This window comes from Mirounga angustirostris, unplaced genomic scaffold (assembly GCF_029215605.1).
Source record: "Mirounga angustirostris isolate CCGP_5_RB_7025 unplaced genomic scaffold, mMirAng1.0.hap1 SCAF_5, whole genome shotgun sequence".
Classification (NCBI taxonomy): Eukaryota; Metazoa; Chordata; class Mammalia; order Carnivora; family Phocidae; genus Mirounga; species Mirounga angustirostris.
The window spans coordinates 36,584,902-36,598,770 of record NW_026991713.1 but is presented as its reverse complement, the minus strand read 5'-3'; the positions used below and the strand labels follow the sequence as shown (position 1 = coordinate 36,598,770).

General features: G+C 36.0%; 1 protein-coding gene across 5 annotated transcripts in view; it reads left to right on the top strand.

Annotated features, from left to right (window-relative positions):
- The window catches only part of METTL25 (methyltransferase like 25), a 158,646-nt gene that overhangs the window by 15,645 nt on the left and 129,132 nt on the right, over positions 1 to 13,869 (top strand). For all 5 annotated transcript variants that reach the window (XM_064590833.1, XM_064590836.1, XM_064590835.1 and 2 more), the window contains exons 2-3: positions 7,540 to 7,704; positions 8,410 to 8,516. In XM_064590833.1, coding sequence (XP_064446903.1) covers positions 7,540 to 7,704; positions 8,410 to 8,516 — 272 coding nt within the window. The remainder of the gene's footprint in view (positions 1 to 7,539; positions 7,705 to 8,409; positions 8,517 to 13,869) is intronic.

Here is a 13,869-nt window from a genome sequence, read left to right as displayed (position 1 = left end):
ATAGCATATGAAAGCTGAAGTTAATGAAATGCATAATGAGAAAAAGTACAATTTTAAGACAGAGTTGTGACTTAATTTTACTCTCTCAGAATGCCCTATTAGTAATTAATTATGCTTACAATTACATTTTACCTGGGAGAAAAGTTCTTTGTGTCCTGCCTCAAACAATAAATAAACTGAAAAGTCTATTTTTGAAGGCTTGGAAATTTAGGTCCAAGTCAATGTATAGAAAAAAAATACTGTCTTCTCTGTAAGAGGTCAGTGGTAATGTTAGTACGATACTGGCGTAGTTGAGGCACTGTGGGTGGTAGAACCAATAGAGGTGTTTAGAAGTGACAGTCAAAATAGGAAATGAGATGTCTGTGGTAGGAACAAGAGAAGAACAGATGGATTTCACAGCACTTATGGTTGATTTTTAAGGTATCCTTTACAATTATAACATCAGTTTTTAAAGTTTTGCAATCTGGAATTAATTTTGTATTTTGGTAATAAAAATCATACTTGATTTATTAAATTTAAAATTTATTGATTTTTTTAAATTTAAAATTTACAAATACTTTAATTACTCTTAAATGCTTCTATTTTAAATGGGGTTTGAAGTTGTTGGATTTCTAGTACTCTATCTCTTGGTTTTGGTTATTTTCTGAAAATAGAGACTTTTGATAGTAGAAAATTAAAACAGTAAAACTTGAGACTCGACATCAGGTCTTTAAGGCATAGTCAAGCTTGTAACCTATCTATTAAATTTCATATTAAATCCTGTGAGAAATATCATTAGTATTAAAATTCTCTCCTATACTTTAAAGCTGATCCTATGATAGTGTGCCTAGTGTTAACCATTGGGCTCCCAACATTGAGTAATTCTTGCTGTCATCCTACCTAGAATGTAGAACCCAGGTTTGGCTCTTGGACTTCTATGTCGTGTCTCAAGTTACAGCTCACCTGTCCCTAGTTGTGCCTTCATTTTAATGATGGAGGTCTTACACCCAAGTACCAGACCCTAAACCTCCTTTCTCCCAGCAGGTTCATTTAGGAACTGGGTATATGTATTGATCTTTCTTTTGGGTTCTTCCGTAGTAGCCTATATGGTATTCTGGGCCTAAATAATTGAGTGTTTTCAACCTTCTATTCCGACAAAGCCTTAAGTATACACAGTTACTTAGTTTGGACTCAAGGTTTGAGGGTTGCCTACTATGTTCTAGGCTCTGTATTAAGATGATATGTATGTGTGTGTGTATGCATGCACGTGTGCACATCTGTGTGTACTTACATTAAATACTGGTGTACATATTCATGTATATGTGTGTGTCTGTATTCTTTAACATTATAAAATATGTACTTTCCTCCTATTTTATAGATAAATCAAGTCTTAGAGCAGATAAATAAATTATTCATGGCTACACAGGGATAGACAGTCTGAGAATGAGAACCACAATTCAAAGCTAGTTCTTGCCCATTCAAGTACTCATTTACTCATCGGGTACTTACTAAGTAGCAGGCGTTAGTCTAGGTTCTGAGGAATCAGTAATGAATAAAAATCCTTGTCCTCTTGGATCTTACTTGCTATGTCAGATGGTGATAAGTACTGTGAAAAAAAATTAAGAGATCAGAGAGGGTAAGGGATGAATGGGGTTGCAGTTTTAAACAGAATTGGAGAAATTTTCCCTTGAAATAGTGACATTTGAGCAGAGACCTAAAGGAAGTGAGAGTGAGCCATGAAAATACATGAGAATAGATGGTCTCGGACTGAGTTAAAAACAAGCATGGAGGCCTGAGGAACCGCATCCCTTGTGTGGCCTCAGCAGACTTCTACCTGGGAATTTCTGGGCCCCCTGGAATCCTCATTGAACACTTAGCGTCCATGTGCTTTGTAAATGGTTAAGACACATATCCCATAAATGAATCTCAAATTAGCTTTATTCAGGTTCATTTATTACCTTGCACATAGTAAGCATCTTGGAATTATTTATCTTTTAATCAGGTTTACTTTTTATTTACCAAATCAATTTCTAAAGTGCTGTTTCTTTGTATGATACTTTTCTTTTCCTTCAAATTAAACTATGAAAATGGTCTGCTACAGTTAAAATATTTAGTTAGATTTTCCTATTTCTATATTTAATTTTATTTTTATTTTTATAAGTAATTAAATGTGAAAATGCTTCTGAAATGGTTACGTATACTTTATACATACAATATGATGTGAATATTAGCACAGTAAGAACATGCATGTTGATTCTTTGTTAATTTTACTTTATTCTTTCTAAGAGCATGGTTTACATGTTGAAATGACATATTGTTTCATTTCATGTGCAACCTGAAATTACTCTGAAGTAGCATAGGCAAAAAGTTTCCTAGTATGGGGGCGCCTGGGTGGCTCAGTCGTTAAGCGTCTGCCTTCGGCTCGGGTCATGATCCCAGGGTCCTGGGATCGAGCCCCGCATCGGGCTCCCTGCTCCGCGGGGAGTCTGCTTCTCCCTCTGCCCCTCCTCCTGCTTGTGTTCCCTCTCTCGCTGTGTCTCTCTCTGTCAAATAAATAAATAAAATCTTTAAAAAAAAAAAAGTTTCCTAGTATGTAATTGGATGATAGAAATTAATTTAAAAAAAGTAGCAGTATATATATTATTTTCTTCCTTACATAAGTGATAGGATTATAAAGATATTCAGACATTCATAAAATTTAATGCATCCCATCTATAATTTTCAAGTTCAACAAGATAGACTTTACCTTTTGGTTGAAGTCTACTAAAAAAGTATAAAAGATTAAAGCCTAAGTCATTCATTGTGGAAGTCACAGCCTTAAAATGTTCAATTAAATTTGCATTGAAAACAAGGAAATTTCTGTTTTAGAAAACATGTTCAATTCAACTCAGCCAACACTTATGAGCACTTATTGTGCTTATGGGAGTTTTATTGGTAAGAAAAAAAATCACCTGTGAAGCTATTGCAGTAGCACTGGTGAGAGTTAATGGAGTTTGAACTCTGGTAGTGATAGTGGGGCACAGGGAAGGAGGGTGGTTAGTTCCACAATGAAAGACATTTTTACATTAAGATAGATGGGTGGCTGGACATGTGGACTGAGGGCACAGGGAGCATTTAAGATAACGTAAAGACTTAACTTCAGCACTGAGCGAGCAAGGACATTATTAAACAAGATAGGAAGTAGGAGAAAGGAAAGGTTTGGAGAGCATGAGAATGTGCATTTCAATTTTGAACCTTTTGAATTAGAGGCATCTGTAGGATATTCATGTAGAAGTGAATATAATACATTTCCATGTCCTTTGAAGATTATTATTAAGAGGGCGCTATTGATTTTTCTTGAAATTCTGGGCCATGGGACAGTTCTAGGCTGTGTGATAGCAGTAGTGACCTTTGTCCTAACTCCTGTAACACGGTTAAACCTCAAATTTAGCACATAATCATATTTGATCTTGTATCATAGTCTAAATGTTCTAAATCGCTCTTGCCTCACCTTATGATTGGCTGAGATGAGATTTCATTCTAACAGGCTCAGCAGTGCTATGGAAGTCCTCCAACTGGCCTCAGGGATCACTACCACCACAGAATCTTAGAATTTGTTTCTCCTAGTATAGCTGGTGATGCTGCAGTAGTGAGTATATTAAAGAACTGCTTTCATTCATCCATTCCTCTCTTAGTAACCGAGTGCCTGCCGTATGAAGGTATTGTTGCTTTAAAACTGGGCATGAAGCAGTTGGGTTGCTTTACTTGTAGAAGTAGATACTACAACAAAATCTCATTATAAAGCCTTTTTATTTCTTTTTCAGAGACATCAGTTGTTCTGTGTGTAAAAATTACTTTTTAAATTTCTTGAAACCTTAAAATCACTTCTGGTAGAGCGGGAGGTGTTGAGGGAAATAAAGTGAAAGAATTAAGAACATGAACAAAGTAGTATGAACCATCTTAAGATATTACCATGGTATGGATCTGTGCCAGAGGGAATTCTTGCTAGACCTGATTCTGACAGTCATACACTTGCCTAGCGGTTTTAACTCCTGTCTTTCCTGTTTTCATTTCTTGCCCACTGAGCTTACTGCTGTGGCATGCTAATAATCAAATTTGGGAATTACAGGCAAAGGCTGAACACTGCCTTGGTTCACCCATCTGGAGTCTGTGCAAACATGGCTAACGTGTAGCCTCTAAGTTTCGATTTCTTCCTCTGGAAATGGGGATAAGAGCACTATGTAATCACCTCATAAGACTGTTCCATTAAATGTAAACTGTTGAGTGCGGTGCCTGGCACATAGCATATGCACAATAAATGTTAGTTATAATTTCAATGAGTTATAATTTCAATGAGTTATGAATCCTAGCAGTACTCTGTCTTCCTTAAAGTGCTAGATAACATTCAAATAAAATAACAGACATTTATTTTTGAAACTTTTAAAAATGTAAATATATTGGTTGAATTTTTCTATTTTATTTTTAGTTTTGAAGTGTTATTATTCATTTCTCTACCTTGAGATTTTCATAATTAATATGTATATCTAACTTTTCTATCTTTCCTTGTATATTGATCTCTGCTGTTTTCAAAAAAAAAAAAAAAGGTACCTAGAGATATCCTGATCTCATATTTACAGAAAATAGCTTCTCCGTTGCCTCTTTGCTCCTCTTGCTCTCATGCCCAATCAACCCATATTACAAGAAACCTCTATGGGATAGTGATCAAGGGTGTACAAAAACTAAGAGTACGTAAAAACAAAGCATGCAATCAAGCAGAACAGGTACTTCCAGTAGGGGGAGATATTTACAAAATAATCAAGCCACTTAATATGGCGGTGTAGTGGCAACAAATTTTAAAAACAAAGCTTTCCCTGTATAAAAAAATCCAGCTAATTAATAATTAAGTAAATATTGGTTAACACTGTGGTTTCTGTTTTGCCAGTTGCCGAACCCAAACTCCTTCTACAAGTTCCTAGAGAAGCACTATGAGGACTACATACACTGTTACCATTGCTACATAACTTTTCTTACATACAATTTCAGAGGTGGAAGTAAAGATAACATGACACGCCTCTCTCTCTCTCTCCCCTCTTTCTGAATGTTTAAAAATTGCTAGTGGAAGTTACAGGCTGGATCACTTGAAAACAAAGAAAGTACAGAAGCTATATTTCTGTAATTCAGAAAGATTTTTTCAGAGGTCCTAGACTATCTAAATAAAGTCGTATAGCCCTAAATGACATAAACTAATGGACTGAATCAGAACACTCTCCTTTTTTAAAAAAGCAAGCATTGTTGAAAAGATAACACTTTGTAATTTAGATCTCTAGATTTCTGAAATTTCTGTGAAGCCTGTATTTAAAAGCAAATTAACAACATTTAGATCAGGTTGGATTTGGATTTTTTCAAGTATTTTCAGTAGGATAGTTAAGTTGATTTGAACCTTTACTTTTCCAACAGAAACATCACATTTCTTTCTGTTGGCAACATTGTCCAATAACTGACTACTGTAATAGTCTCTCTGCACTTTGAGATTTAATATTCTTATTCTATCACACTCAAAGAAATTGCTGCCCTGGAACTTGGGGATGTTGAGACTGCCCTTAAACTTGAGAGTCTCACTTAATAATTGACTGAGTTTTCCCCTCTGTATTATGCCTAAATATTTTGATGTGGGTTTTATTACTTTTGTCTGCGTTAGTAAATTCAGTTTGTAAAATATCCAAAGAACTTTATAATACACAAAATATATCTTAAATAAATTTACTGTAGTGATTTTGGAGCTTAAATCTCTAATTAGTTGATTCAGAAATGGAAGTTACAGGTCTCTGCCAATTTTATTTTTATTAATTAACATGGTAAACATTACCACCAACAATAGATATTAGCTTTAAAAAGATACTGTCTTAAACATGTAGTTCTTATTTAGGTTTCTGCAAGCCTTCATCAGTTTTCTTCTTTTAATTTTTGCTAGAAAATTTGCTTGAAGAATTAATTTTTATAGGGACGCCTGGGTGGCTCAGTCGGTTAAGTGGCTGCCTTCGGCCCGGGTCATGAGCCCAGGGTCCTGGGATCGAGTCCCACATCGGGCTCCTTGCTCAGCAGGGAGCCTGCTTCTCCCTCTCTCTGCCTCTGCTGTGCTCTGTCTGTCAAATAAATAAAATCTTAAAAAAAATGAATTTTTATAATTTTGTAAGTAACTGTGGAGGGTCAGCTATGGTAGTATAGACTTCATAGTGTATAGTTTGGTTTCTGTGGTAGAACCAAAGTTGTTTCCTGGATTGTACCATTCTTCCATAAGGTGAACATTTTAAATATTTCATTTAAACACCGGATGTATGGGTTTTTTTAAATTATTAAAAGTAATTTTCAATGAATGAACTTAATTAGACTGATCTATTCAAAGAGTTTATTTAAATCACTACAGACACATTGGAATGCCCTCTTTGTAAGCGTCTTAAATAAATTAAATATATAAAAATGGCCATAAAAAACTGAAATTGAGCAAAAAAAGGCAACTCTTTCAGTGTGCATATGTGTTTCTATCTGTTTCATTAGAATAGGCAAGATTATGCTGCAGTAATAAACCTAAAAACTCAGTGACTAAAAAGAACGAAGTTTACTTTTCCTGTATGTTGCAGCCTACAGTGGTTTGGCAGCAGTGATGGCCGTGTCATAGCCACTCAAGGACTCTGGCTCCATCTTGACACATGCTTTAGTGATTACAGTTCTGGGGAAAAAAAGCATAGTGAATCCTCCAGTTCTCTTAAAACTTCTGTCTGAAAATGGCAAAGTTCCCTTTGGTGAGATGTGTCCACACCAGAGTTCAGCAGGATACATGATCCTCACACAAAGAGAGGTAGCGGATGTTTGTGGTATGACAGTTGACCATACTCTTCTTAATGAGTGAGCATTTGGAAATCATCAATAGTTCTTATAGTAAACTTACAGAATATATGGCTTAAAACTGACCAGGGAAAGGGAATGAACTGTTTTCACTTGATTTTAACATGACAACTTTTAAAACTCATATTGACAGTGCTTTGAACACACATACACACACACACACACACAATTCTTTATGGTCCAAATGGTGCAGGGACTCTTTTACAGTAACATTTATACCACTGGGGACATTGCCGTTGTTCCACATGCAGTCTGCACAGGGAATAACAGTGTAGTGCACGCTGATTGCCTTTAAATTCCCAGTTGTAGGTCAGCCAGGACCATTCATAAATTTAATGACCACATTACAGTGTAGCAGGATTTTAAACTTTTATTTTGCTGCTGCTGCTGCTGCTGCTTTTTTTTTTTGGCTTTTGGAAGGAAAAAAAGGCCAAATTTTAATTTAGAATTTAAATATATAATTGTGTACACTATTAAGAGAAAACTGGTTGCTACAGATAGCTAATAGCTGAAATAACAAAACAATGGAACCATTAGAGATATTGTCAAAAGTCACACTGAAATGGAAAATTATAATTTTTTGTAAAGATCCAGTGTTTTTCATTTATTTTTTAAATCTCACACAAATTAGCATTAATTAGATATTGCTAACATTTCTTTTTATCCTGGTCTTTTTAGGTATTACCAATTTTCCCAAAATATTTTGTGAGACTTCCCAGAAGCTGGTGAATGTGGAGGCCTTTGCTCTGGCTGTGAGATCTTATTCTGTACCAAATTTGGGAATATGTACTCCTTTTGAACAGTTGCTTACAGCCCTTCGAGGAAATAAAAAACAGAGAACTGGTAAGTGTGTATGTATGTTTTTTTAGTATTAGAAGCAACATAATGCTCATATATGTTCATATATTCTTTCTAACATGTTCTTAATTTATTGTTCTATCAGTGCTCTTCTATCATGAACACTGATAGATTGGCTTATACTTAGATGAGTAGGTTTTCTTATGCATCATGTTATACAGAACAACTTAGTTACAGATCTCCACATTTTTTTCCTACATTTTAGTCCAGTTGTCAGTCTTTTCCTTTATAATTGTTTTTTTGTGTCAAGTAACATTTTAATTTTTTTAATTTTAAGATTTTATTTATTTGAGAGAGAGAGAAAGCAAGAGAGAGCATGAGCCAGGGGCAGGGAGAAGGAGAAGCAGGCTTCCTGCTGAGCAGGGAGCCCGATGTGGGGCTCAATCCCAAGATTCCAGAATCATGACTTGAGCCGAAGGCAGACGCTTAACCAAGTGAGCCACCCAGGCGCCTGTCAAGGAACATTTTTTTTTTTTTTAAATAATGTTCTGTGGGTCTTCTTATTTATGTTGTTAATTCAAATTTTGATTCATAGCAGCTAAACTAATAGAGATCTATCATGCAGGCACAATGGAATCTCTTTATTATTTTCATATGTAATTATAGAAAACATGAACATTAACTGATGATTTTTTGTTGCATTTTGTTTCTTTAATAGCAGTATTTTAATTTTGTTTTATTTTTGTTCAGGTGAAAATGTGAAACCAGATGAATTTATGAATTTGAAAAAATCTCATGAAGTTCAGGCTATGTCAGAGCTGATCAGCAGTATTGCTGATTACTATGGAATAAAGCAGGTAAGAGAATTTCCTTGTATTTTCAAGTGTTAAAATTAGTGCCTTTTTTTTTTTGTTATACATTTACGTTCTTATCTATGATCACTATCTAGCCTTTGAATGTCATTAAATAATAGCTGATGTTAGTTTTGTCAGACACTTTAAATATGTCCTCTCATTTCCCAATACACTATGATCATAACAAATTTATACTAAAAATAAGATATGACTATTCATGTTTTGCCACAGATTTCACTCTTTTAAATTATCTTTGATAAATTTCCAACTTGAGGCAGCATTATGATAATGACATTCTGCATAATTGTTTGCCACTGGGTGTTCTCAGAACCTGGGTTACCAAGCTATGGTCTGGGGTACCTGCCTCATTATAGTAACACAAAGAAACTATGTTTTAGGACTTGGATTCTTTCACAGTGTCAGAATCACAGTGCATTCCTGTTGTGAAAAGTAGCTTTTGTGAAGCAGTATTGTCTGAAAACAGATGTTAAAATAAAATCAGAGATTGCCTGTATTGACCTATAAAAATAGTGAGTTATTTTTCTTATCCCTGGCTTGTAAAAATAGTAAATTATATTTCTTATCTCTACAAGAACATCTATAGGGGTAGTGGAGGATCTTCCCTCCTTCAGTTTCTATTAGGCATTAGAATCTTTTTCATGGACTCTTCCAGACTTGTGGAGAGTTTGAGGATGATTAGAAAACTGTCACAGCTTGGACTAGGCATGCAGAGCCACTTATGGCAGCGTAGATCTCTAGGTTAGGGGCTAGAGGGAAGAGCTAAGGCAGCAATTTTCAACCTTTTATTTAATGTATCATACCTAGTGGTACCTACATGGATCAGTAACAGGCTTACCATGGCAGTGATACTCAGCTGGAGTAAAAGGGGCAATTACACAGTAATAAACTACTGCCATACATATTACATGGATGGATATTAGAAAATTGAGTGGATATGGAAAGAGCCAAGATGTCCATCGACAGATGAATGGATAAAGAAGATGTGGTATATATATACAATGGAATATTATGCAGCCATCAAAAGGAATGAGATCTTGCCATTTGCAACGACGTGGATGGAACTGGAGGGTATTATGTTGAGTGAAATAAGTCAAACAGAGAAAGACATGTATCATATGATCTCACTGATATGAGGAATTCTTAATCGCAGGAAACAAACTGAGTGTTGTTGGAGTGGGGGGTGGGGTGGGAGGGATGGCGTGACTGGGTGATAGACACTGGGGAGGGTATGTGCTCGGGTAAGCGCTGTGAATTGTGCAAGACTGTTGAATCTCAGATCTGTACCTCTGAAACAAATAATGCAATATATGTTAAGAAAAAAAAAAGAAGAAGAAGGTAGCGGGAGGGGAAGAATGAAGCGGGGGAAATCGGAGGGGTAGACGAACCATGAGAGACGATGGACTCTGAAAAACAAACAGGGTTCTAGAGGGGAGGGGGGTGGGAGGATGGGTTAGCCTGGTGGTGGGTATTGAGGAGGGCACATTTTGCATGGAGCACTGGGTGTTATGCACAAACAATGAATCATGGAACACTTCATCTAAAACTAATGATGTAATGTATGGGGATTAACATAAGAATAAAAAAAAAAAGAAAATTGAGTGGAAAATTAAAGTGTACAGAAGACTACATATTTTATGGTACCATTTTTTTAAAGCTTTTAAGCAAAATAATGGTATATTCTTAATGCAAAAAATGCATGCAAAACAGCTATTAAAGAAGCAAGGGAATAATAATTTGAGAATAGTTGTTACTTCTGGCCTAGGAAGCAGTGAGATGAGATATGGAAGGAAAACATAGTTATGTGCAGTGGAAATACATTTTCATTCGTAGGATGGCTGGTAGGTTCACTGTTATAGCAGATACTATTGGATGCCTAACCCAAATATTCTCGGACATTTCATGGTGTGCCAGCGTGCCTTCTACCTGGCAATATCTGCATTTTCCCCTGTGGGTTTTCTCTGGCTGCCAAAGTAAAGTACTACTTGTATATACGTTCTGGGAATTAATTCTTCCCTTTGAACAGCCTTGAATTAATGATTGATGAAAGTTGATGTAGCCATTTCAGGTAGGATGATTCTGAGGTATGTGTTGTACACTAGCTCCCAAGTGGTATCTTTCTTAATAGCACAGATTTTATTGGGCTGCCTTCCTTTCTCCTTTTCAGTTTTCTACTTCCCTCCCAAATAATTTGCTTATACTTAAATCTTTGCTGTAGAATGTGCTCTGTGATAACCCAAACTAAGATAAGTGCTATTTATTATTGTGCTTCATAACTTTACATTTAGACTACATTTATTCTTTATTTATATGAAACATTAAGTAATAAATAACTTTAAAGTCACACAGCAGATTATTTTATTTCTAAAGTGCAGAGAAATTTTGAAATACTTTAAGGTATCATGTTAGACCTGCTTTTGGGGGACTTGATTATAGCACTGAGGCTTGTCTTTGGGAATGAAATAACCTAAATTAAAGACTTAAAGTCATTCTCTTGAAATCACTTTATAGCAGTATTTGAATCTCACAATAGTAGAGTTTAAAGTCTATTATATGTGTACAACTTTTACTTTTAAAATGCAGATTTAGTAAGCACAGATTTCATGGGGATAGATGGAAACCCAGATTCTGAAATACCTAACTTTACTAGTGACCATAGACACCAGAGAAGAAAACAAAACAGAATTCATTTTTGCCCCAGCTACATTGCTCCCTACATGCCAAAAACCTTTGCCTCTCTCACGCACATTACCAAGGCTTTTTAATTTTTATTTCCAAAATATATTCATTCATTCATACCTGCATGCATGCATCCATTTAACAGATACTTCATTAGCTCCTACCATGTGTCACACACTATTACAGATACTGAGGATGCAGTAATGAACAAAACTAATGATATCTTTGCCCCATGGCATTTATATTCTAATGGGGAAAGATAGATCATAAAGTGATTATACGTATATTTTTTGGTGTGTGTTAGTATACTTTAAAGAGAAAAAATACAAAGCAAAGGAAGTAGCTAATTCAGAGATGGGAGATTAAAGCTGTTGCTAAGAAAGGGAGGAACAACTAAGAACTCGTTTTAAACTCATTTGAATTAAGGCCTCCTTCAGGAGGTAAGAGAGTTACCCATTAGAATATCTGGACAAAAAACTTCTCAGATAGAACGGATAACATGCTCAGTGGACCTAGAGTCGGAGTATGTCTGGTGTGTTCTTGAAACAGCCTGAAAGCCGGATCAGCTCCGTTGGAGAGAGCAAGGGCAAAGCAGTAGGAGCTGCGGTCGGAGTGGTAGAAGGCAGGTCATAAAGTTGTAGAGTGTTAGAGGCCATTGTGATATTTCGGGCTTTTATCCTGAAAGAGATGAGAAACCGTTGGACACACTGGATCACTCTGGTTGCTGTGTTGAGAACTGTTACAAAGCAGATATTTTCACTGTCTTTGCCTTTTTTAACCATAGTCTTTGTAGACATTCAAGCTGGTTCTTTTCAGAAATTGGCTCCTAACCTGAGCATGTGAAGAGTTTTCAGAGTTAAGGCATAAATCCCAATAACAAAAGAGGTTAGTAAGGAAGAGATAAGATTAAAGAGTTGAAGAGAGATTTTGCTAAGAGGAGTGGTATGATCAGACTTTGTTTTGTTCTCCTGAGTATAGACTTGAGGGAAAGGAGCAGAGAGACTATTGAGGAGGTTGTTGGCAGTAAGGCAGGCTTAGGGTGCAGTTGCTAAGATTATGGATTTGCTCACATTTCACACATAGGGTATGAGAGAAAGAAAGGAGTCGTAATTTCCACCTGGAGATAAGTATGGAGATACCATTAACTATGATGGAGAATATTATGGGAAAGGCAGGTTTTACAGAGAATATCAAGAACTTAGTTTTGAACATATTAAATTTGAGATTCTTATTAGATATTGAAGTAGAAATGTTTAGCAGACTGTTGGTTATATGAGTATGAAGTTCATGGGAGAATTTCATACTAGAATTACAAATTTGAAAGTCATTAGCCTAGAATGGTAATTAGATCTCTAGGTCAGATAACAAAATATAACTCTTCTAGATGCTGAACTCAAGGAAACAAACTGAGGGTTGCTGGAGGGAGAGGGAGGTATAATTGGGAGATGGGCAGTAAGGAGGGCACTTAATGTCATGAGCACTGGGTGTTATATGCAACTGATGAATCACTAAATTCTATCTCTGCAACTAATAAAAAAAGATACTATGAACCTCCTTATTTAAAAACAAAACAAAACAAAAAAGATGTAACTGTGTGAGGGGATGGCTATGTTAATTAGCTTGCCTGTAGTAGTCATTTCACTATGTATATCAAAACATCATGTTGTATACCTTAAATACAATTTTTATTAAAAACGGCAGACTCAAAAAAATATGTAACTCTTTTTTTTTTTTTTTAAAGATTTTATTTATTTATTTAATAGAGAGAGCGTGAGGGGGAACACAAGTAGAGGGAGTGGGAGAGGGAGAAGCAGGCTTCCGGCTGAGCAGGGAGCCTGATGCAGGGCTCGATACCAGGACCCCAGGATCATGACCTGAGCCGAAGGCAGTCATTTAACCAACTGAGCCACCCAGGCGCCCCAATATGTAACTCTTCTATATGAAGTGTATTACTGTACTAATAGTGTTAAGAAATGTCCCCACTCTGTGTAACAATGTTTCTGTGGGAAAGTCTCCTAAACAGAATTAGGAGACTAGGAAGATACCTCCCACCAGGCATTGGACTGGAAAATCCTTTATTCTCAAACCCATAAAATGATCAGGAAGGAAAAGACTGCTGTGAGTAAAGGGTAATAGGAGATCAGGATGGTGGAGATTTTGCTCTTCAGATCAGATAGTTTGAAGGCAAAATGTTGTATGGCTTATGTTACTTAATTGCACAGAAGTTTTCATTGTGTTGCTGATACCACATATGCTACTAAATTAGACAAATCTGGAGGGGGGATAAAAGTCAACTTGGATCAATAAAATAGGAGTGTAAGTCAACTGATAGATTTCCTAGGAGAATTCGCCCATTACTGAAAAGGTTTTAGATATAATACTGTGAAGACATGATTCTTAGAATTTCTACAGCCATCTTACAACCAGAGAAATTACAAATAAGATGCCCCAAGGCTGTTTGTGGTTGAGCCTTTGAATGGTTCAGCCACTGTACTGCCAGATTTCTTAAGTGGGGTGGATTTTCTTCATTGTTCAAAACTTGATGTTCTGTTACTTGCAGCCAGGATATTCTTGACTCACAAGTGGAATTGCCATAAACAGATATAGGAACAGGCTCAATTGCCTCTTGGTAAGAAAACATTTATACTGATAGGAACAA